This window comes from Cucumis sativus, chromosome 3 (genome assembly GCF_000004075.3).
Source record: "Cucumis sativus cultivar 9930 chromosome 3, Cucumber_9930_V3, whole genome shotgun sequence".
Lineage (NCBI taxonomy): Eukaryota > Viridiplantae > Streptophyta > Magnoliopsida > Cucurbitales > Cucurbitaceae > Cucumis > Cucumis sativus.
The window spans coordinates 14,291,911-14,315,783 of NC_026657.2; the positions used below are offsets into that span (position 1 = coordinate 14,291,911).

Sequence of the window (23,873 nt, forward strand, 5' to 3'; positions counted from 1 at the left end):
TGAAGTCAAAATCTCAACTCTTTTATCATTACAATAATCTTAAAAAATATTTCAGTTTATAATATTCATTTTACCATCAATGTGCCTAACAAAACATCAGATCAGAAATCTCAAGTAACTGAAATATGCAAGATCAAATCAACCAACCTCCCACAGTTACCATCATTAGCTATTAATTGACGTTTAAACTTTACTCGAAATCATCACATTCCGAAACATCAGACATTCTTTTCTGTGGTAAGTAATTTCCAAGAGAGTGTTTGTGCTTCAATGTTACATGCATTGAACCTTCAACTGAAGTTCTAACAGGCTTCATGGTTTCGCTTTGAAAGACAGTGGATGTAAATTTTAATGTACCTTTGTTGGGATCTTCATTAGAAGTAATGGATTGTAAAGGTTTTCTATGTTGAGATAGTAAAAATGGTTTCTGTCTTGAGTTTTGGTTCAATCTGGAGTTGTTCCCATTTCCCTCTGCATCTTTCATCCTCGGACTACTCATCGATTCGACGGGTACAAGCTTTCCATCAACTTGATTTGAGAAAACAAAGGTAACCTGAAACAAACACAAGTAAATCATGAGATAACAGAAAGTGATTCTTTATTTTTAAAATAAATATAAATAAATAAACCATTTGATTAAAGCATATAGATTATAACTAGAAGAAAGATATGAAACCACTCAGGAACAGTAGATTGGTTGTACGTTATTAGTTGAGGGTTTTAATAACCAAATACTATCCTTTTTGTATTTGTGTATTTATAGTTTTGATGAGTTTTTAAGGAGAATTTTAATTTTGAGAATTTGTGAGATTTTATAGAAATTTATGCTGCTTAAAATTTTGGTTTATACATTTTTGCTGAACAAATTGGACAAATGGAAAAAAGATACGAGTATCTATGTGGAAAGAAAATTGTTTTACAATGGATCGTTTTCAAACTCATGTTAGCTTCAAATAAATTGTTATTAATGCAACTTGTGAAAGTTGAAAGGACATTTTTTAAACGAAAAATTTATAAGTTTTTATCCAATTTTTGAAAGTGTAAGGATTTTTTTTAAAGCAAAACAAAAAATTAAAATTTTGTATTGTGTCAAAAAGATTGTCGTTTAAATACCGACGGTATTTTTGAAACAAAATACAAGATTAATTGTTTTTTAAAATCGAAGGGTGCTGTCGAGACTTTGAAAATTTAGGGGTATTACCCAAAATACAAAGTTCAAAGGCATTTTCTATAATTTAGCCATTTAACAATATATGAAAGAATTAAAGATCAAACCTCATCACCAGCAGAAGCTTGTAAAATGGTATCAGGTACGGTAGTAGAGTCAAAATGATGCCCCCAGTTGCCTAAATCTTCTTCTAGCGGAGACCCCACCTGAAAATTTTGAAGAGCATATGTGGATAAATAAGGCAACTAGAAGAAATTCTATCCTCCCGTTAATTGTAGAAGTGACCAACCTGTTGCTCTGATTTCTTTAACTTGTCTAAGCATCCAGCAAGTTGTGCAAATCCGCCAATGTCAGAAGTTACTTGGTCAGACTGACAAGGTCCGTTTGTAGACAGGTTTTCGTCCATGTCCTCGGGCCTACCATAACAATTTTGGCACCGACTGCAATTCATCTTTTCATGGATTTCAGACCTGTGTATTCAAAATGACAAACTTCTTCATGCTGTTATATTTGTAAATCCCGGTTATGTTTGCAAAAATTTATGTCCTTTGATTTGTTTGTTTTTGTGGGTGATAAATTTCTAATTCGTGTATTAGGGGAAGAAAGGAACTTTTATGGGGTTTGTTAAATAAAGATCTTAGTTTGTTGATGTCTCAGGTAAAGGAAAACAACATTGGATTTGTTAACTTACAGTTAAATTGAGAAAATATACCCAACACTTAAAAAAAATATATATATATATAAATAAATAAGTAGCGAAAGAAAAAAAAAGTCAGGCATAGGAAACCAAAACAATCCTTTTTTAGATCACAGGACAAGCTGTTTGATCAACGGTCAGAGACTGGTGGCTACTTAACCCTAGAAAAAAAAAAGTATGCTTGCACCTCATTAATTAGGTCTAAGTATTTGGTTTTTCAAAATCAACCTACGATAGATGATTTCTTTTCCAACTTTATAATAGTTCTTTCAAAATCCAAGTCAAGTAAAAACTTAAAAGGTAGACTTCAATAGCTATTTTGCTTTTAGTTTTCTATTTTTGAATTTGTTTTTCCAATTCTGTTATTATGATTTTTCTCCTTTTTAAAGGTTTGAGTTCTTAGTAAAATTCTAAAAACAAAATTAAGTTTTTGAAAAACAAAGCTCCCATTGATAACTATTGTTGTTTTTAGTTTGTATTTTTGAAATGTACGATTGTGTCCTCATCATTTGTTAGTTAAGTTTTTCACACTCCTTAAAAACACATTTAAATTCTAAGACTTCAAGAACAAAGTCAAGTTTAAACTACTGTTTTTTAGTTTCTAAAATTTAATTTGGTTTTCTAAAACAATTTTTAAAAGTAGGTAACAAGGCAAGAAAGTTATAGATAAAAGTTTGTAGGCTTAATTTTAAAAAACAAAAGACAAAAGACAAACAATTATATATATATACTATATCGTGAGTATTACGGCCACCCATCTGACCCTATAGCATTTGGGTGTCAACATAACTCGAAAGAAATTAATTCCTATGTAGGTGGCCAGTATAAATTAAATCCACGACCTCTTAGTTATTGAGACTATGTCTTCTTTATTTAGCACTACGCCAAGCCAGGATGGTTATGAAAACCAATTATATATGTGAGAGTGATTATAAGCTTTAACTTTTAAATTTTTGTTCTTATTTTTTAAGTGTGGCTAATAATCCAAATGTTTCTTTCTAGAGATGAAAAACTATTGAAAAAAAGTTGAGAAGAAGACCACCTAATTTTCAAGAACATAACTAAAAAGGACATTATTATCAAATGGCCTAAAATTTTTATTTCTTGTACACAGTATTTATATGAATTAACTTCCTCCACTCTATCCTAGTGAAATAGGTTGCACGATTCGCCATGAAATACAGGCTTCCTATGTAAAATGCATAATATACTATTTCTGACTTTTATTAAAAAAATTGTAAGATAATGTCACACATCTTGAGCAAATAAATCATAGCAAGTGTTTTACCTGACGTTATCATGAAATGAGAATAAATCGCGTAAATCCTCAGATGAAAGGAAGTTCACCTGAAAAATGAAGGGAGAAAAGGGACCTTCAAATAACCTTTCTAGATTCCAAGTTTGATTTAATGTTGCTAAGTATTTCCAAATCAATATCGAAAAGTAAGCAATTTTAAACCTGGGTCGTAAGGTTATTTGTTGACTCCTGCTGAATAACTTTTTGTAACCCTTCTTTTGACATTTGTCGCTGGTACACCTATATAACACTAGGATATATGAGAAAAGAATTCTAACTATATTGACAACATATATATATATCATAAAAACATGAACGTGAAGAGGGTGATTATTTTAGCCTTATTTACAATGAGTTCAAACCTTTTCTTCAATCGTTCCGGTACTTAAAAATCTGTAGATGAATACTCTCTTCTTTTGTCCGTCCCTCCACACTCTTGCAGCAGCCTATTCACGTATGGTAAGACAGATGAAAACAAGGAAAACATCAGAAGGCAGACTGCATATTCATATTCTAGAATTCAATGAGTCCAAACCAGGGGTTCCACACAGCGGTAGGTTTACTTGCTTATCATTCGCAGGGTTCCAGTCAGGATCAAACAGAACTAAACGATTTCCACCAATCAAATTCAGACCACATCCACCAGCCTTGCTGCTCAATAGAAAAACAAACTCATCCTGCGAAGTATTGATAAAACGGTGCTTTAGCACTATATTATCCCCACATAGACTTCCTTGAAAGTCTAATAAGCAGGAAGCAATTTATACGTCCAGATTGCACTAAAGGAATAGAAAAATAAAACCAAATCGAATCTTATAAAGGCTGCATACCTTTGACAGATCATTAAAACGGTTGACTAACTTTTGTCTTTTACTTATTGATGTGGTTCCATCAAGCCTTAAATACGGGTACCTCCTTTCACGACACAGTTGAGCAAACAAATCTAGCGTCTAATACATGAAAGTTACATTAGTCCCCTAAGAAAGGAATTTAGTTTTATTGATGGGAAGATAATTTAATTAAAGGAGTTTAGTTTTATTGATGGGAAGATAATTTAATTACCGCAAAATAACACATTAAAGACTACAAAACACCAAAAAGTTTCATCTTGGGTATAGAGCAGAAAATAGCTATACTTCATCAAGGCAGAAACTTAATCTGGTTCAGTTGCAAACCAAAGTGAATATATGACACGTTGAGCAATTAAAAGATTAATTAAACTGGTTTTGTGAATACCATATACAATTAAACAATGTTCTGTGAGAGGAGTACTTTAGCAGAGACAGGGAAGGGAGGGTGGAATTGTTATTATCCTCAATAGGTCAGCAAAGGAACTGAAAATTACTTGAGTGTAGTTTGAGACAAGAACGATACGGTCATCAGTTCTCTGGCGTAAGTGGGCTAGTAACCTAGCTAGGACATGCATTTTCCCTGATAATTCAACCCAAGCCCCATCTCCACCAGTCCATGCACCAGACCTAACAAAATTAGAAACTACTCAGACAGTGATAACAATTCCAAACCTAAGTCACCAGTTGCAGATGTTTGTATGCATAGGAGAGAGACAGACAGAGAGATAATGAAACATAGCTTACCTTCCAGAGAACATCTCTGGAGGGAAAAACCGAATACAGCTCTCTAATCCTGAAGTTCCTGGACTCCCACTTTTTATAGTATCGTATATAAGCTACAAGAAGAGATCTTCCACTTAGGTTGATAGTTATTTTTCATTTATAACGACATAAAAAAGAAGCTGAAGAGAGGAGATTGTATAGGATACTCTCATTCCAAAACATATCTATGTAAATAACGTATAGTATGAAAAGAAACCAAAGACAGTCTGTATGTTTAAATTTTTAGGGTGAAAAAGTTGAAAGTCTAAGAGAAATGATCTGGATTATCATCTAATTAACCAATAACAAAGAAGATCTACCGTGTACAAGATTTAGATAAAATAGATCTCTCTTAGAAACTCGAGTAAACCATACCTTTGGATGATTGCAAAGCTTCTTAAGTGCAGTTATGTAGGCCAAAATCTTAGCTTGCTTTAGCTCTTCAGTAATTGCCCGCTTAACCTATATTGAGGCCACAAGATATAAGCCTGGTTTGGTTAGACAACTGGAATGAATAATTACATCGATATAGGAATAAACTACACAGGCAGCGAGCTAACATTTTTTGACTGTACAAAATGATTATATAGGTCTGCTTGAAGAGGACTCAACTTGCAGCAAATGACTTCAACTATCTGCAGAAAAAAGTAGAAGCTTACATAATACAGAACTTTTGGTTTATCTAATGAAAGTAAATTTATCTAGTAAGAAACAAAAATTCAATTGGCATTTCGAAGTAATCAAAAGGAAGAATGGTCACAAAAATTTTCAAACAAAGGAGACACCAAAATTAATATTGCCCTGAACTTTTCCCTAATCTCTAGTTTCATCGAGAAATCTTTTCTCCTTTCCAAACAAACTAAAACAGCTTTTATATCATCAAATCGTGGAACCATAGCATCCCTTGTTTTCGAAAAAGAAACCGATACTTTCATCAATGAAAGAAGGAGATACAAATAAGGGTGACAAGAAAATCAAAACAAAAAGGATTAGAAAATGTTACAAGTCTTAGTCCATGGTTTTTTAAGTATGTATCAAAAAGGTTCCTAGACTTTCAATTTTGTGTCTAATTGGTTGCTTAACTTCACAAACACCTGATAAGTAGTTAAACTTTCATAAACATGTTCATTTTAACTAGTGAACGGTTAATACACAGGATCTCTCTAAAAGGTAAAAGAAAAAAAAAAAATCAAAAACAAGCTTGTGTAGTGAGTGTTTCATATTTTTTGTGAAACACAATAAACTTTAGGCCAATCAGCTGTATAAAAATTGTTCAGATGAATCAAAGTTGTTAAATTAAAAATAAAATATAAATAAGCAATACCAAGATTCACCTTGGTTATGGAACACATTATACCATACCTTTGGTGGCAAGTGATTTGATAAGAGTGCATTAGTCCTCCGTAGGATAAACTGCCAAGCATATTTTGGGATGTGATCAAGTCCACAAATAATGTCCAAAAAGTTAAGAGAAAAAAGTATGTTTATATCTAAATGTTATATTATTGGATGGCTCATCTAACAAAGGAGATTACCTGATTAACCTTTTCACTTAGTTCAGTCGAGCGTTGAGCACCTAGCTTTTTCTCTTCCTCGGTAGCAATAGGTTCCCTCCCACAAATAATTGGTGCCTTCACAAAGATGGTGTTAAGTCTTTAGTCTTACCACAGAAAATTATCAACTTCTGAAATAGGGTAAACATCAAGAACATGGTAGGAACCAAGGTTGTTATGAGATGGTTTTTCCCCACATTGGTAAGAATGGGATGGCCAATGTGGTACTTAAGTGGCTTGGCTTTCCCACTCCAATAGCTGGCTTTTGGGGTGTGGTTCTCCAAGGTACTTAAGTACCTAACAAAGGTATTAGAGTCCGTTGTCGACGTTTCAGAGTGGAACAGACAGAGGGTTCTAACCGAGTGTAGTTGAGTGAAATCTTGCGGCTTTCCAAGAATATGGGGTATTGTTAGGAACCAAGGTAGGTATGGAATGCTTTTGTCCCACATTGAATGGGATGACCAATGTGGTACTTAACTGGCTTGGCTCTCTCCCACTCCAATAGTTGAATTTTGGGGTATGGTTCTCCAAGGTGCTTAGCTCTCTCCCACTCCAATAGTTGGCTTTTGGGGTATGGTTCTCCAAGTTACTTAAGTACCTAACAGAACGCCTTCATTACAAGACAATATTCCAACATTGGGCTCATATATGGCCTAGAAAACCTTGGCTTTTCTCCTTGAAGGAATTTTTCACATTTGTCATCCTTAAAGTTCACAAATGTCCTGTTGAAACAAGTGCATGCACTTGATTGGCTGGTTTATGCTTCTTTTCACACTCGCATGCAAGTACAAACTCACAAAAATTGAAAAGCCACAGAGTCTGCATCCACTTATCACATTGCTTGACCCTCAAATTCCACCCCACTAAAACAAGAAAATTAATAGATAAAAATAAGAAGAGCTCACCTCATAATATCGACGGAAATGTGAAACATCACCCAAAATTCCTGGATTGGTAAAGTTAACCATGGCAAAGAACTCTTCTAGGTCATTCTGTAGGAGTATGAGTGAAGGGCCGTATTACAAAAATGATATAGAAGCTTGAAACCTTAAAGGTAGAACAGTGCATGAAGTTGAGAATTTTAAAAAATTGGAGGCACGTGAGTATTTTCCACGTTAGGAAGTTGGTTTTTAATTCTTATGAAAAGGAAAATAAAAATACCTGCATTGGAGTTCCTGATAACAAAACCCTACGCCTGCAAGACAGGGCAGCCAGTGCCTGAAGAGGAGATATAGAAATAATTCCATATGAAAAAGAATTGAAATGGAAAATTAAAGCCCACACGTTATACCCGATTTGTCAATGTCTGATCATTCTTCAGTCGGTGAGCCTCATCGCATATGAGTAAATCACATGATTCACTTTGGCTGAACTTTGATGAATGCATACGGAATGTCTCATATGAAATAATCAGCACCTATGAATGTATGAATTGTAATTCACTTTAATGTGTCCAACTGAAACAGTTGTTTGTAGATATTACCAGAATAAGCACACAAATATACCTGTAAAGAACTCTTGGGATGTACAAAGCTGTCAATGCTAGAGACAACGTCCTCTCTAGAACTTTCACAGAGAGCAATAAGGTGAACCCTTTCACCAACCCACTTCTTAATTTCAGCCTCCCAATTACTCACGAGACTAGTAGGTGTAACAATGATAGCCTTTTTAACCATTGGCTTTCCATCAAAACCTTGACATAGAAGGGTATACAGCAAACTGATCGACTGCAATGTTTTCCTAAACTGCAGGATAATCACCAAAACAACTTTAAGGATATGAGTGAAATAAACTGAAAGATAAGTACAGTCCTTGTGTATTGGTGTTTCGATCATTTAAATGTTTGAGAGAGGAATACTAACCCCATATCATCCGCCAGAATGCACCCAAATATGTCTGTCCCCTTATGTAGTCCGGAAACACATTCAAACATGAACTGTACACCTTCTCTGCAAAAAAAATTAAATATGTCCATCTCGTCAAATACTGCCAGTCGAATTGCACAATACTTTTTCCAACAAATTTTTTTAGATTCAACTTCTTTTTGTGATATTTTCCTGCTATGGTTGTCTTTCTTAATTAAAAATCAAACTAAAATGAGAAAGGACAACATCTAAGTTCTACAATAAAACTGCTAAAACATTTTTTTTAAATATGAAACGGACTCAAGGACCTTGTTGTCCTGCATGTGTGCTCTGGTTGTAAGACTGATTTATTACAGCATTTATTAGGACAAAATGCTGAAATATGCCATAAAATAAAACAGAAATGATACCTCTGATGAGGGCGAAGGAAACGAACTAGCAATGGATCAACTGTTATTGATGCTAAATTCGTGACATTAAGCTCAGAGTCTTCGGGTTGCCACAACACCAAAGGATCAATCCCAGGTGGTAGAGTTACACTTTCCTCCACTGCATCATTCTCAGCAGCTTTTGGGAGAAATAAATTAGTGGCAATAACAGATGACGCTGGTTTTAAAGAGCCCCAAGGAACAAATCGTTTCCGTGCCCACAGCCGACGTGCAAGCTGATTGTTTCTTTCATCGTAGCCACTTGAGCAGGGAGGTTTAAAAGGTTTTCTACAAACTGCTGCACCTTCTGCAACTGAGAGAACTCTTGGGAGCAACGATTGTCTTCTCACAACCAGGTTACCTCTGGTAGAAATTTAGAATATGATCACAAGACTAAATTAGTTATTTTCATGTCAATAGAAGTACAAAATGGTGATGGTGGTGGCAGCTCCTCGAATGTTTAAATGTTTAAGCTCCTCTACTTCCAAGAAGTTTAAATTTGCATCTACTTCCAAAAATATCGAGTATTATTAGAGGAGCAGCACTGCCAGATCTAAAAGGACCTTGCTCTATCCAAGTGAAAGAAAATTCTAGATAGCAATAACAAGTTATCGATTTCAAAATTATCCAAATTTCAGAATTCAGAAGACAGTATTTCGGCATCCAAAGAAAATAAGCATTAGGTATATCATGATCGACCACCATGAGCACGTAGAAGCAAAATCAGACAGTTTCCAAAGCTCTTTTCTCTTCCTCTTCTTTTCAAAACAATCAATCTAGTACAATTAGAGTCTCCCTGTAAAGAAAATTTCCACCTCCCTAATCCGAGGTCCAATTCTTTAGTTTACTTAAAATTCTAAGGAATCGTCAGCATTTGCAGTAACTAACAATCTTCAGTTGAAAGGAAGAGAAGAAGGAAAAAAGCGGCCTAGACTACTAACAAGCTGCGGTTGGAAACTATTTTACTTCAGTCGTGAATTGCGTTGCTAAACATAAATACATACCTCAAAAGGGCATCAACGTTCTTCGATTTTAGATCCTCGTCAGATGAAGGGGAAAGACTGGAGGATTGTTCTTCTTCGTCGTCCTCATCCTGAAAGGCTTCACCATTAATGTCGATGTAGTCGTCGCTTGAATCGCTAGAATCAGAGGCTGGGACAATCTCATCTTCGTCTTCCATGGAAAAGACTCCTCAATCAGCTTGATTAACAAAGCGGGAAGTGAGATTGTTGGTTCACAATCTCAAAAACGAAGAAAGTTATTGCCGGCGACGGAGCAGCAAGCGGCATCTGTTCAAATCTTCTGAATTTGGCGCCAAACGGCGGCGTCTTTATAATGGTGTGGAGCCGGACTTTGATAGCTGGGTGAACGCCCGAAATACCGATATTGACCTTTGCTTTATTGTTTTTTTTATAAATACAAATTATACTAATTTATCAAGTTTTTTTTTTTTTTTATGTTTCACTATTTTTTTATTTCATTATTTAAAATAATTTCTTTTAATTTTTAAGGTATTTTTTATTTAAAAAATTTTAAACTTTATGGATATTATTTATTATTTAAAACTAAAATTAAAACAATATTATTTGTTTTTAATGTGTTCTTTTTCCCAAACAATTGCAAGGACATAACTCTTGTATATGATATTTATTTTCCTTGAAAAATATCATCAACCTAAAAGAATGTGATCCATGTTGTTGTTTATTTTTGATACATGAGATCTACTAGAAATTATCGTCACAAATGTCATTATTGTTAGAATTATGAATCTATCACATAGTTTCTATTAAAAACAAGAAAACAATGTAATACTAAACAAGGCAAAGTAAATAACTTCAATCGAAATAAAATCATGTTTTCAAAATGTCTAAGTAAACATTATCAAAAGTAATCAAATTATGTGTGAAACTAACGTCAATTATAATTGACTTATCAATGAAATCTCGTTATAATTAAACTAATTTTGATTATAGATTAGTAAACATGGCCTAAATGTTTGTGTTGATAGAACTAACATAAATGACATAAGGATGTTACCCAACCATGATTTGTTTTTTATTGTTTAACTCGACTAATATGAGTACATGTTGAGGACTAATAGATCGGTACAAAATTCAAGTGTAGAGATATGGAAACTTAGGAACAAACCAACTAAAGTTAGATTATTTAAATTTTGATCTAGATTTATAGGTTTTTTTTAACAATGTAGAGACATAAGAATTTGAATGTCCAATCTCAAACAAATGAGTACGTTCCAAGTTCAGGTTAGAATACCATTATATTATAATTTAACAAAATAGACCTAATAGTAATACTAACAGTAGATGTAATAGGGCATTATGACAATCCAAGAGATAGTCAAGAAGGAAGCTGAAGCTACAACTCACTACCAAATGAGCATTACTTTTATTTCGCCACTGTGTTCAATATTCTCTCCATGTGTTTATTTTGCCTATCATCAATACAAAACCTAATCTAAATAACTTCTGCGTGAAAAATTACAGCCCCTCAAAGGTGAAGTTAGATAGAGATGTGTAGATTTTCAAAACAGGCATTGAATCACAATGGCTTTCCGTTATTATCCAAATCCTCCATTAGTTCAATGTCCTTTCGAGCCGTTATCTTCTGAACATACCCTGCAGGATTGCAAACAAGAAGAAGAGGCAAATTTGAACTGAGATTTTGATATGGAAAAACAACCAACATGGTCTCAAAAGTTACATCACAGTTTTGTCAAAATGTTGGTTGCAACAAAAGCTTGGAGAAATTCTCTTTATACAAAGGGAGAAGAAACGTTGAAATGCAGACAAAGGATCAGCAAACAATGAAGATTTGTTGAAAATATCAATTTATTTAACTTCAGTTAGGCAAATGTTTTTTTTTCTCCTGCCGCAGAATGCATGAATATTTTCCACTCCATTTGGTAACCATCTCGTTTTGTGTTTTTGGTTTTTAAAAATTAAGCATATTTTTTCTTCATTTCTTACTATGATATGCATGGTTGAATTCTTAACCAAATTCCAAAAACAAAAACAAGTTTTTAAAAGCTACTCTTTTTAGTTTTCAAATTTTGGTTTACTTTTTTAGACTTAGATACAAATGAAGAAACTTAGAGGTAGAAGTAGTGTCTATAGGCTTAATTTTCAAAAACCAAAAATAAAAAACAATACAGTTACCAAATGGGGCCAATTGTTAGTGTAAGAGAGCCTCTAGTTGGCATATGTCTTGAGATACATTCAAAACCACAATGATCAAAGTCCTTAATCTGACAGAAAGCAGAGTAACGAAGGAACCAATTTATCAAATGTGAAGATAAAAAGCAAGGATTATTGTCCATTCTTTAAAAGAACTTCAATTATGATCAGAAATTCTTGGGTAATTCCCTTTGGCTCCTAACGCTCATATCTGTCACTGTCTAAAGCGCATCAATGAAGATTGCAAGCAAGAACTATGAGTAGCATCAACAACCTGAACATAACTCAACTAACTCAAACATATAACCTCACTCAATCATGATAACTAATTCAAACATATAACCTCCCTCAATCATGAGGTAAAGGGATCAAATCCTCCGCTCCGCATGAGGTTGAACTCAGTCAGAATATTAGCATGAGTGTTATTATATTTTCATGATATATGAAGGTTGTCACTTGTCAGTAAAACCCTGATAACATAACATTGCAATACCCTACAATTTGCACTATGTGTTGGTTCCCATAGGAAAGATGGAAAGGAGGAAGGAAGAAGAAGAAGAATACCAATTCCAAGGCAAGGTATACATTTGCAAGTGATCTCTCTTCCCCTTTTGTTATAATAGCTAACATATCCAGACCCTTGGCAACTGCGACACTTCCCGGTCCATTCATACACCACTTCTTTACAATCCTACAATTTACAACAATGGCTTAAACTCTAAAACTCCGAAAATGGAGATAACTGTGAGGTTGGGAAAATAGCTTAAATCCCACCAACGCAGCCTAAAATTGAGGTGATACACCTCAGCTAAAGCATGCTAATGCTTGTTGGTTACATCAATGCTTGAACTGTTACCAACAAAATTCCAGTTTCCAAATGATTTGAATCAATCTAGAAAGTTATTTTAGAAATCAATACGAAATAGCCTCCTCAAATAAATCAAGAGCACGGGAGTTAGGGCACAACTAGGCAGAAAAATCACGATAAATCGCTTTTCACAAATAGGAAAAAGTAAAACTGTCAAAAGCAAAAGATGATACTATGAATCAAAGTTATCAGATGAATAACAGACCTCCACTTGTGGATCGCACCGAAGCCGACGGTCGATCTCATCCGGCGATACAGGGGAAGAATCCGGGTAAGTCATAGGAAGAGGGAGAACATCGCTATCATCGACTAAATAACTCTCTCTATCACGAGACCATTTTTTCTCCATGGCGTTCACTTTGACGGTGCCATTTCCTCTGGCGAACCTCCCCGGTCCATCGATAACGGGGGAGGAAGCTCCGGCATCGTAGTCTTGTCCAAGACGAAAGCCGCCGGTAGCGTCGGTGGCAGAAAGAGAAGGGAAATTGAAGAGGCGGGAAATTGAGGGGTCAGGGGAGGCGTCTCCGGTAGCGGCAAGGGAAAGACGGAAGGAGGAGGGGGGAGAGATGGAATGTTGACGTGCAGTTGCAGTGGTGGGATTGGAAGGGAAGAAAAAGGAAGAAGGATTAATGGCGAACATTAGCCGAAATGTTGAACCCAATCGGAATTTGTCAGGTTGTATGGAACAGGGGAGGCGTGGACGGAGGAGGGAAAGTATGAATTGTGGGCACCGTCGAGTTCATAGGCAGTGGAATGGGCAGGTGGTGATGGAAGATTGGAGCTGCCCTCCAACGAGAAGATCAACTGGGCCCACCGACCCCTTTCTTTTCTTTTTTCTTTTTCTTTTTTTAACTGAGAGGAATTGTTATAATAACACCAAAAAAAATAATAGTAATAAAACACCCAAAAATATTTACGATAAGTGAAAATTTTGTTCTATTTAAAAAAAAAACATTTTACAAAATATAACCAAATTTCGGATTAATTCAAATTAATGCATTGAGATAAGTGTATTAAAGATTCTGATGTTTATTTCGGTCTCTAAAATTTTATTTTTTATTTTTTATTTTTTATTTTCAACTTATTTATTGTTATGTGTAATTTTTTATTATCATTTTTTAAAACTCATATCTTCTATTAATTTTGTTTATTCTTCCAAGTTTTTGATGATATGAAATCAAAATTTTTAAAATGTGTATTATATGATTCTAAATTATATATATACACATGTCATCCGTCCGAAGAAAAAAATGTTAGATGTGTAACTACCTCTACTTGTACTATCTCAATGCATTTATTTGAATTAACGTGAGGTTTGATTCATTTTTCAATTTTTGAATGAAAAAATATCCAATTTTTAAATAATATTCTAATTATATTTTTAGGTTTTTGAAACCAATATTGTTGTATGGATAATGAAAGAGAAATAGAAAGAATAATTGCTTTTACATGTAGTTTAATAAAAAGAAGGAAAAGAAATGGAGGAACAAATTAGTTAAATAAATAAAAAAAGCAAAAAAGAAAAGAAAAATAAAAATTTGCCGGGCTTCACTTTATGATCATGAATATGTAAAACTCTCCAAATATATTTGGTGCTAATAAAATTTGATTAACTTTTTGGTTTACTATCCAATAATCTATTTATAGCGTCGATTTGTTTAATATAAAATTTGAATGATTTTATGCGTTACCACTTATTTAACGATGAAAAAAACTTAATTGAAAAGGGAAAATTAGGTTAAATTAATGATTATTTCCTTGGTGAGAATAGAAAAATTAAGAACTTATAATCATGTCAAGATTGAGTGTTCCTTTCTCAAGCCACGTTGGAGTAAGGTAATCTCGTCTCTTTAAATATAAAAGTACTCTTAAATTACACTTTCCCAAAATTTCCACTCTCCTTTCTATTTCCACCATGTTCTCATGCAAGCCTTCATCTTTGGTCTCTTCCACCAGGGTAGAAAATTGGAACATATATAGAAAATTGAATTTTTTTTTTATTAAAATTCTAATATCAGCCAACCATAAATGTTTAATAACCAAATATTTATTAAAAACTCCATATTGTTAACAAATACAAAAAAAAAAAAAGAAAAAAAAGTGACGATGATTACAATAACCAATTTCAAATTATTGTAAACCCTAGACTTCAAATTATTGTAAACCCTAAACCCTATATAAAGAGTAGACAACAAAATAAAATTAAAAAAAAACATGATTTGATTTATTATCCACCATTTACATTTTGTCGTGACTTGTGAACATGAAAGAAAAAAGAGAATGGTATTTATACCCAAATACTTGAAAAATAAGAATTTGAAAAGTTGATAGAAATACAAAAGTGTTAATATAAGAAATAACGTGGAAAGATGAAATGAGACAATAATTACAACAAAAGTAGGAAACAAGTAAATGAACTAAAAGAAATAACAAAAAATTTATCAACTTCCATCATATTATATATACACTATTGATTGATCGTGCAATTACATGAACCCAATCAATAGACATATTATAGTTAAAAAAAAACAACAACAACAATTTGCAAAGTAAAAATAAATACTAAGTGAGATTGAATATGTTAATAGAGAAACGTGTTTAAGATAAGGGTAAGAGTATCGAGTGTGGATTGTGGACTCTGAGTTCAAATTGAAAATAATATGTGACGATTGAGAGAGAAGTTGATAAAAGGGTAAATAAATAATTGTTATTTCTTAATTTAACATTACTTCCGTTTCTTTTCAACTACGTCTATAACTTGTATAATAAATATTCTAACTTAAATGTTTCGTAGGTTTCGAGTTTAATGTCTTACAAAACCAACTCTCAATCTTCTTCGACTCATGTATCATTCTATATGTTATTTGTGTGTCTCATATTATACATCAATAACATCCTACTAAACTTTTGAAATAAGAAAATTTATTTTATATTTTTATATTCTTTATATACAAATGTCCTCGTTATGCACGAAACTCACCAAATTTTAAAATAATTTTTTTTACTAAAACCCCTTAATAGAAATTGTAAAGTGTAAGGATAAATTACAGTAAAAAAAGTAATCTGTTCCTCCTCTAAAATTTTAAAATAACAACTTGAACGTTGATTAAAACTTTATAATATTAAAATTTAGGTTAAAATATAATTTCGATTTTTATACATAAAAATTTGTTTAATTTTATTGGTTGCATTTTGAATATTTTATTTTATTAGTTGCATTTTGAATAAATCTGAAATTTAGTCCATACACCTAGTTTATTCTGATGATTTAATCCAAAATGTGAAAGTCAGAAGTGTTAAAATTGCAATTTAACCTAAATCATAAATGTATAATTGTGAGTTATGAGGTCGAAAATCGCAAAATCCCCAATCCAAAATTTATTTCTAGGTCAGTAATTGAATTGGAGAAACTGCGGCAATTCTTCCTTTGTTTGTTCTCCTTCTCCTCCTCTTCGCTTTCACCTTCTATTGTCTTCATCCGTATCAATTCATACTACCTACCTCCATACTCCTCTTCCCATTGTTGAAGGAACCTACAATCTGCTCTGTGTCTTCGAGCAGCTATGAAAGGATTCCAAATCAACAACACCACCCTAACTCTCGCTCTTTTCACAGACGTCACCAATTCCAAGTACTCTCTCTCTCTCCCGGTTTTTGAAAGTCCAAATTTTATCAACTGAAACTAGTGGGATACGCATTAATTCTTGTAAAAATCATGTGGATTTAGTACTCTTTATATTTTTGTTTCTCTCCACACGTATGCCCGCCAACTGTTTGAGAAAATGTCTGAACTAAGTGAGCAGAGAAATGGGGAAGATCACGTTGTATGCATTTACATGTATTTTTAACATAACGGCATCGATCTTACTGGATAAATTCGTTAGTTTCTCACTGATGTGGTATGAGGTTTCTTCAGTTTTTTAAGTGCGAGAGGTATTGCTTGAAGTTGGTGATTGAACAGTAATGTCTGTGTTTGATTTTAGTAGCTATTTGTGCAAATGATGGTAGTTTGAATAGAACTATGATTTAGGGTGCCATTTGTATATAACTTATGTGAATGTGTGTATTTATAGATCAAGCTTTGCTATTAATAAATGAAGTGTCTGATCATAAACAAATGATGTTATTAACAAATGTATCTATTTCCAGGGAACTTCTTGATTCTATGCAAGCTGGAACTTTGGAGCCGGAAGTTGCATTTCTCAATGCTTCACTTGTATGGTTGTTTTATATATGCCTATCTAATTTGTTTCCCACTCGCATGCTGATATGCTTGTGAAATCCCACCCACCACCCTTTGCTTGTTTTAGCTTTGAATTTTGCCCAAGAGTTATCTAATATTTCCTCCATAAATAACTGAAGACAGATTCCAGATGTTTTTCCAGTGCTTGCGGCTGCTCATAAGACACTGGTTTCTAAGTCAAGAGGTTCTCTGACCACCCGCACCCTTCATTCAGAACTTGTGTACAATTATTCGGGTTCAAAGCATGTAATTCTATATGACTTCTTGGATCTTGCAGACTGCTGCTTATTTGTTTGTGGGTTTGTACGAGTGATATTTGAATTTAATCCTATGCAGATTACAGAGTCTTTAAGAAGATGTGGAATTTCTGATAGCTCCTCCTATGTTCTTGCGGCTTGTTTTAATACGTCTCCTGATGAGGTTGGATCAACATGTCAAGCAAAAATAGACTTTGTTACTGTAAACTTTTAATTATATATTCTGATGAAATCTTGAAAAACTCAATTTTTTTGAACTATCTATTTACCCATGTTAGGTGAAGGCCATCGAGAAACTCGTACATGGTAAAGAGATCAACCTAGAGGAATTGGGAGAGAGAGCAGACCAAGCTCAGATACAAAAGGTACAACCTAGGTTTTCTTGATATGCATTACTTTATTTATTTAATTCTAAGGCTCCCATTTGATGATTACGGTTAGGTTTTCTTTTTTGTTTTTGAAAATTGTGTTTGTTTTTTCACAATGTTTACCTTGGAATTCTTAACCTTTTTTTTCCAAATCTTTTTAGAAAACCTATTATTTTTAGTTTTCTAACATTTGGCTGTTGACAATACTCCTAGAAAGTAATACCTTAACAAAGAAACCAATGGGTGGAAGTAGTGTTTACGAGCATAATTTTGAAAAAACAAAATGGCTTTCAAATGAGACATGAGTAATTAGGCGCTTAGGCTCGTTGTCCATCTCTACTAATTTAGAGACCCTTCTCTTACTTGAGCCTCTCCAAATCAAGATAGTTTTAAATTTTATTAAAATTTCTACTTGAACACCGAAAATTATTGTACTACGGTTTTGTCGTTGCCTATGGGAAAACGGTTGTTTTTTTTTTCTTTCAGCATTTTAAAATCACTGGACCAGAGTTGACGTTATCTCCAGTTGGAGAGGCTATAACATGTAGAATCGCTGCGCGGGATGCATTGTAGCTCCGAAAGTTGCAACTTCTTCTATATATTTGGAGTCCTCTGTACGCGAATGTGTTAAATTGTTTGGACAATCACTTTAAGGTTGGTGATGTCGTTTCAATTTTTATAGAATTTTCAAATTTTTAAGCTGTGGATTTTTTATGGGAATTGATGAATTTACAATTAGGTTGATGTCTAAATCTTTTTCACAGAATGTTCAAATAGTTATGCCGTTGATGTTCAGTGGAAATTAATTAATCAACTAGCTCTTGTTGGGTCGTTGATTTCTCTGTGCTGCCCATCTGAACCTAACTTAATGGGTAGATGTGTTATTATAGTCTATATTTTGGATGCAAAATATTATAGTCTTGGTTTATAATATTATGTATTTGTTGTGCAAAGTATTTTAGTTTATATTGTAATAGGTCTCTATTTGGAGTGCTGGTTATTATAGTCTAAATTATATTAGTTTGGGATTTGAATGTAGGTTATTTTAGACCGTGTGCAATTTTTTCTACTATTATTTTTTTATTACAAATAATTATGCATATGAAATATCATACTTTGAAAAGATATAGTACATGTTTTTGCAATTTCTATTAAACTAATTGGATTTTAACTTTGTTAAAAGCTAACCATTTTTTTTACATTCTGAGAGGTAACTTGGTTAATATGGAAAAAAAAAAAAGTACATTGGTTTAGGATGCAATTCGTGTGTTTCATAAACTTCATTTGTAAAGCACTCTTTTTTGGATGTACAAACAAGATTTAATCAAAACACCAACATTTACTTAAAGAGAAGGTTGCAATAATCCAACTCCAAAACTAATTTGTAATGATACGAACCCACAAAATCATTTTGGTAGTTCTTTAAAAGAAACTAAAGGTAAAAATGATTTTGCTAATTTCTTAATTAGTTTCAAGATATATTTCTAATTCTGCCTTAAACGAACTCTTGAGGTGAAAAGGGGAGGGCGGAACCTTTGAAATACAAATTAGGGATGAAAAGGGGAGGGCGGAACCTTTGAAATACAAATTAGGGATGTATCTGGGTTGGGTTTGATTGAGTACCAACCTAACTCTTTAGGTGGGCAGAGACTCGATTTTATTTTGTAGGGTGAACTTAGCTTAAACTATTTCAATATTTTTGGAATAGGTCATCAAATTGTCTCGTTTATTAGGGTTTTTTCTACCCAATACACAACTGTTTTTATTCTCAAATACTTAACAAACATGGTTTAACATTAGATTTGTCGTATATATTTGAAAAAAAAAAGGACTGAGAAGGGAGGTTAAGAACTGAAATGTAAGAGATGGAGATGAGCTCGTGAGAACTATGAATCTGAGATGGAGACCGAGGGAGGCGACGGCGAACAGATGGGGATGAAGACAATAGGAGGCGAGGGACAACAAGGTGAAAGGGTGATGGAGACACATCATAGATTGTGAGGTGGGAGAAGGGAGGTGCAACGAAGGGAGAAAATCGTAATGCGTGATATTAGAGTTTTATATATGACATTAAGAAAATCCGAGACCCAACTTGAAAATCAAAAAATAAAAATTTTGAATCCATCAACAAAAAAACCAAACCCAACCTAACCCTAGGTAGTTAGGATTAGTCGAGTCTCTCGATTTTTTGAACAATTAGTGCAAATAGACTATTGAAAGAAAGATATGATTTTTCCTAATATTTAACTTTTCTGGTTCTAATTTGAGTACTTAATGTTCAAAATCATGTACTTCAGATCTTCCTTACCCAATTGGCTTCTCCATTGATTGGCCGCAGTCCAACTCAGGATGGTGTTACCATAATCGATGAATACCCTATCAAATTTAATAGCTTCGATCACATCCAAAATTGTAACTAAATCTAACTACAACGGTTGTTTTCAGACATTTCTCCAACAACGCTGTTCTTTTATAAAATTGTTCTTCTACGGCTCCGACTTGCTTTTTGTTGAGACCAAATTCGAATCCCCTTATTGCTCTATGAATCATTCAAGTATAAGTTGTTATACCCAAAACGTCACTGCTTCAAAATTAGTATTAATTAGGAGGGAGAAGAAAGAGGGAAGGCATGCGCAAGAGAGAATAGTGCAGAAATTTTGAGAAATAGCACCATTTTGCTTTTACATTAAAATTTATTTTTCTTGGCCAATCTCTTTGGCCAATCTCGGCCGAGCTTCACACCGAATACTAATTGTGTTTTGTTATGTCTGTTTTCAGGTTGGATTTTAGAATAATTTTGCTTACAAGCTTTTGTTTCTTGGGAGCATATGTAATAACAACCTTAGAGCTTTTGTTTTTGTTTTTGTTTTTGTTTTTGTTTGTATAGAAAATAGATTAATGATTATAAGAGTCATTAAAATTGAAGTTTGATATGTGAATGTAAAGTATAGGATAAATTTAATTATGGATAAAGTGAAGCGTTCCCTTAGTAATAAATTATAAATTTAGATCACCATTTTCTTAGCTCCCAAGTAAGCGTAAGATGTACGCCAAGTGTGTGTAAGGTCATTCACACGAGATAAATACTCAAACGAACAAACCTGAATTTTGCTTTGATTAAAACAGCCCTAGAATTGAATTTGGCTCCCAAAACCTTCAAATTCTCAATCAACTTTTTTTTTTTTAATCTTCCCCATCAATTTTCCTTCAATTTTCTTCCCAATTCCTCAAATTCGTTCCGAAATTGGAATCATCCTTCACTCCATTTACTGATCGAAATGGGTTCTGGCCAGAGCCGCGAGGATGTTGAACTTTCAGACTCCGATGATTACAAGGAAGAAGAAGAAGACGACGACGACGACGAAGAAGAATATGAAGATGCTGATAAAGAATTGAAGCCACACTCGATCTCTACCACTGCTAAATCCACTGGTACCTCTTCTGCAATTGATGATGTTGATGCTAAACTCAAAGCTCTTAAGCTCAAGTATGGCTCCTCTTCCTCTTCCCCTTCTCCTTCTCAGACACCTAATTCTAAGAACGCTGTCAAACTTTACCTTCATATTGGTGGAAATACCCCCCGTGCGAAATGGATCGTCTCTGAGAAATTCACTTTCTACGTTTTTCTCAAGACCGCCAACGTCGACGGACATAATGACGATGACGAGGAGGAAGATGACGATGAGGGTCATAATGCCAATTCCTCAGGTGGGAGACGTTGGGTACTCAAAGTGGGGGCGAAGGTCAGAGCGTTGGTTTCCACGGAAATGCAATTGAAGATGTTTGGCGAGCAGCGGCGCGTCGATTTTGTTAACAAAGGTGTCTGGGCTTTGAAGTTCCCGAGCGGTGAACAGTATCGGAACTTCGTGACCGAATTCCAAGATTGCTTGTTTGAGAATGTTTATGGGCTTCAAGCGACTGATGAGAACAAGGTCAAGATTTACGGGAAGGAGTTCATTGGGTGGTTGAAGCCGGAGGTGGCTGACGATTCGATTTGGGAAAACGCGGATATTGATTTTGAAAAGAGCCCCAGCTCGTCAGTGAGGACGAAACAAGACTTGATAGAGGAGTTCGAGGAGGCTGCTAATGGAGGAGTGCAGAGCTTGACATTAGGGGCGCTGGATAACAGCTTCTTGGTGAACGACTCTGGGGTTCAGGTTTACAGGAATCTGAGCCATGGAATTCATGGGAAGGGGGTTTCATTGAAATTTGGTGCAGGACATTCTCCAAACATTGGGCGATCAACGCCAAAGAAGGGTCTTCTCGTGAAGGCTGAGACAAACATGCTTCTCATGAGTCCATTGAAGGAGGGAAAGCCCCACACAACAGGTCTAGAGCAGCTTGATATCGAGACAGGGAAAATAGTTACAGAATGGAAGTTTGAAAAGGATGGTACAGACATTACAATGAGGGACATCACAAACGACACCAAAGGGTCGCAATTAGATCCTTCAGAGTCTACATTTTTGGGGTTGGATGACAACAGGCTTTGTCAATGGGACATGAGAGACCGTAGAGGAATGGTTCAGAACATAAGTGGGTCTGCTGATAATTCGATGGTTCTAAACTGGGCGCAGGGGCATCAGTTTTCAAGAGGGACGAACTTCCAATGCTTCGCTACAACAGGGGATGGTTCAATTGTTGTTGGATCGATTGATGGGAAAATAAGGCTGTACTCGAAGACGTCGATGAGACAGGCAAAGACAGCCTTTCCGGGGCTCGGTTCGCCGATTACTCATGTGGATGTTACTTATGATGGCAAGTGGATTTTGGGGACTACTGATAGTTATTTGATACTGATCTGTACTTTATTCACTGATAAAGATGGCAACACGAAGACTGGGTTCAGTGGTCGTATGGGGAACAGAATTCCAGCTCCGAGGTTGCTGAAGTTGACTCCTCTGGATTCCCACTTGGCTGGAACAGACAATACATTCCATGGTGGCCATTTCTCTTGGGTAAGAAAAACTTGTGCTCTTGTTCTGATTTTGAATGTTTGAATCTTGCTCTGTTTTTAGCTGGTTTGGTTGGGTCTATTGTTTAAGGTTTTAGTATTGTGTTTCGGCTGAATATATAATTTTGCTGTCAATTGAAGTATTCTTCAGTTAATTCTTATCGTTTTTAACCACAACAATACACTTGTAATGTGTGGACATCAAATCAATCAACTCAAACATTTATCTGCTTCAAATCCGCCAACAAAACTTAATGTGTTGTTGTGGCTGAAAATGGAGAAATGACGGTGATTTCCTGTACTTGACGGCTATGCGATGGCAATATCTTAGTAACTTAGAGAAGTAAAGAGGTAGAAGAGTGGGTATCTTCGAAGATATACCACTAGTTTTTTTTTTTTTATATTCCTGTTAAGAATATGATGCCTTCTGCTGTTCCTAGTTCCTACAGAGAATTTCTCTCATTACTTGAGTTAGAAAACTGGAGTTTGAGCTTCCTTTTGTTTGTTTCTTTATGATGATTCATACACAAACTTACACTATTATTGGCATTAAATTTCAGGTAACCGAAAGCGGTAAACAAGAGCGTCACCTCGTTGCAACAGTGGGCAAATTCAGTGTGATATGGGACTTCCATCGCGTAAAGAACAGTTCACATGACTGCTACAGGAATCAGCAAGGGCTCAAGAGCTGTTACTGCTACAAGATTGTGCTGAAGGATGAATCCATTGTCGAGAGCCGATTCATGCACGACAAGTTTGCTGTATCCGATTCTCCAGAAGCTCCACTGGTTGTGGCTACCCCCATGAAAGTGAGCTCCATCAGCCTCTCCGGGAAGAGATGAGAAGCTATCGCTGACGCCTTCTCATACATATTGATTGATGTGTGTTCGTAGCTGTACTGGTGCTGCTTTCTCTGTTTATCCACTTCATATGTATTTATGCCTGTCTTTTTCATTTTCATTTGTTTTTTTCTGTTTCTGGTCATATTTTGGTTGTATGTGCCTTTTCGAATTGGTTTATTCGTTACCACACTAAAAAAATTTGTGTTTGAGTGGTTTGTGTAAATGAAATGAAAACAAAAAACAATCCAAAAGTAGAACTGAATTTTAGGATATTTGTTTATTGTGTGTTGGCGTGTAGTGTACTTGTTGTAAGTTTGATGGTGAGAGTCTAAGGGACTACAAAATTTCTCTCACTTCTTGTCCGAGGTTATACGTTTTAACCCACAAAGACATTTAAACATTTAGGCCTAAAAAATTCTTCTTTTTTTTCCCATAAAGAAACTCATTTTTATTTAATTTTTTAAATAAAATTTCTTTAAAATAAACTAATCTTCTCTAAAATAATCTATATTTTAATTAAGCACTT

The 23,873-nt window shown here is 34.6% G+C and overlaps 4 protein-coding genes across 5 annotated transcripts; 2 read left to right on the forward strand and 2 right to left on the reverse strand.

Moving 5' to 3' along the window:
* LOC101218846 (protein CHROMATIN REMODELING 25) lies at nt 1–9,955 on the reverse strand. Its single transcript, XM_031881711.1, has 21 exons — nt 9,626–9,955; nt 8,604–8,984; nt 8,187–8,277; nt 7,834–8,073; nt 7,620–7,745; nt 7,490–7,546; nt 7,234–7,320; nt 6,311–6,406; nt 6,138–6,188; nt 5,336–5,410; nt 5,151–5,237; nt 4,758–4,849; nt 4,508–4,640; nt 3,993–4,112; nt 3,726–3,839; nt 3,525–3,608; nt 3,325–3,402; nt 3,154–3,212; nt 1,458–1,638; nt 1,276–1,374; nt 1–553 (listed from the first exon to the last, which is right to left on the reverse strand). Exons 1-21 carry the CDS (start codon nt 9,799–9,801, stop codon nt 191–193), a joined length of 2,790 nt encoding a protein of 929 aa, XP_031737571.1. The 5' UTR covers nt 9,802–9,955; the 3' UTR covers nt 1–190.
* A 925-nt stretch (nt 9,956–10,880) lies between these two features.
* On the reverse strand, nt 10,881–13,506 carry LOC101218454 (protein disulfide-isomerase SCO2). Its single transcript, XM_004140652.3, has 3 exons — nt 12,889–13,506; nt 12,380–12,506; nt 10,881–11,257 (listed from the first exon to the last, which is right to left on the reverse strand). Exons 1-3 carry the CDS (start codon nt 13,321–13,323, stop codon nt 11,181–11,183), a joined length of 639 nt encoding a protein of 212 aa, XP_004140700.3. The 5' UTR covers nt 13,324–13,506; the 3' UTR covers nt 10,881–11,180.
* Nucleotides 13,507–15,953: 2,447 nt separating this feature from the next.
* Nucleotides 15,954–18,599, forward strand: LOC101218215 (EKC/KEOPS complex subunit TPRKB). Of its 2 annotated transcripts, XR_968959.2 has the most exons (7): nt 15,954–16,314; nt 16,833–16,899; nt 17,050–17,172; nt 17,263–17,346; nt 17,462–17,548; nt 18,038–18,205; nt 18,316–18,599. XR_968959.2 is itself a non-coding variant. In XM_004140650.3 (6 exons), the coding sequence occupies exons 1-6, from the start codon at nt 16,247–16,249 to the stop codon at nt 18,122–18,124; spliced, it is 516 nt and encodes a 171-aa protein (XP_004140698.1). In that variant the 5' UTR covers nt 15,954–16,246; the 3' UTR covers nt 18,125–18,582. The 2 variants fall into 2 exon arrangements, 1 of the variants encoding a protein (XP_004140698.1); XM_004140650.3 differs by having other exon boundaries at nt 18,038–18,582.
* Nucleotides 18,600–20,650: 2,051 nt separating this feature from the next.
* LOC101217976 (protein CYPRO4) lies at nt 20,651–23,700 on the forward strand. The gene is made up of 2 exons (XM_004140649.3): nt 20,651–22,509; nt 23,066–23,700. The coding sequence occupies exons 1-2, from the start codon at nt 20,830–20,832 to the stop codon at nt 23,345–23,347; spliced, it is 1,962 nt and encodes a 653-aa protein (XP_004140697.1). The 5' UTR covers nt 20,651–20,829; the 3' UTR covers nt 23,348–23,700.
* The last annotated feature ends 173 nt before the right edge of the window (nt 23,701–23,873 follow it).

Bases quoted from the DNA above. Each gene is read 5' to 3' on its own strand.
- LOC101218215 (XM_004140650.3), top strand. From the start codon at position 16,247: ATGAAAGGATTCCAAATCAACAACACCACCCTAACTCTCGCTCTTTTC. The intron at 16,900-17,049 runs GTATGGTTGTTT...AACTGAAGACAG, and splicing joins CATTTCTCAATGCTTCACTT to ATTCCAGATGTTTTTCCAGT. The intron at 17,173-17,262 runs GTAATTCTATAT...AATCCTATGCAG, and splicing joins ATTATTCGGGTTCAAAGCAT to ATTACAGAGTCTTTAAGAAG.
- LOC101217976 (XM_004140649.3), top strand. From the start codon at position 20,830: ATGGGTTCTGGCCAGAGCCGCGAGGATGTTGAACTTTCAGACTCCGAT. The intron at 22,510-23,065 runs GTAAGAAAAACT...ATTAAATTTCAG, and splicing joins ATGGTGGCCATTTCTCTTGG to GTAACCGAAAGCGGTAAACA.
- LOC101218454 (XM_004140652.3), bottom strand. From the start codon at position 13,323: ATGTTCGCCATTAATCCTTCTTCCTTTTTCTTCCCTTCCAATCCCACC. The intron at 12,507-12,888 runs GTCTGTTATTCA...TGTAAATTGTAG, and splicing joins GGTGCGATCCACAAGTGGAG to GATTGTAAAGAAGTGGTGTA. The intron at 11,258-12,379 runs GTATTCTTCTTC...GCAATCCTGCAG, and splicing joins TATACCTTGCCTTGGAATTG to GGTATGTTCAGAAGATAACG.
- LOC101218846 (XM_031881711.1), bottom strand. From the start codon at position 9,801: ATGGAAGACGAAGATGAGATTGTCCCAGCCTCTGATTCTAGCGATTCA. The intron at 7,547-7,619 runs GTATAACGTGTG...TCTCCTCTTCAG, and splicing joins ATCAGACATTGACAAATCGG to GCACTGGCTGCCCTGTCTTG. The intron at 3,609-3,725 runs GTAAACCTACCG...ATACGTGAATAG, and splicing joins ACCCTGCGAATGATAAGCAA to GCTGCTGCAAGAGTGTGGAG.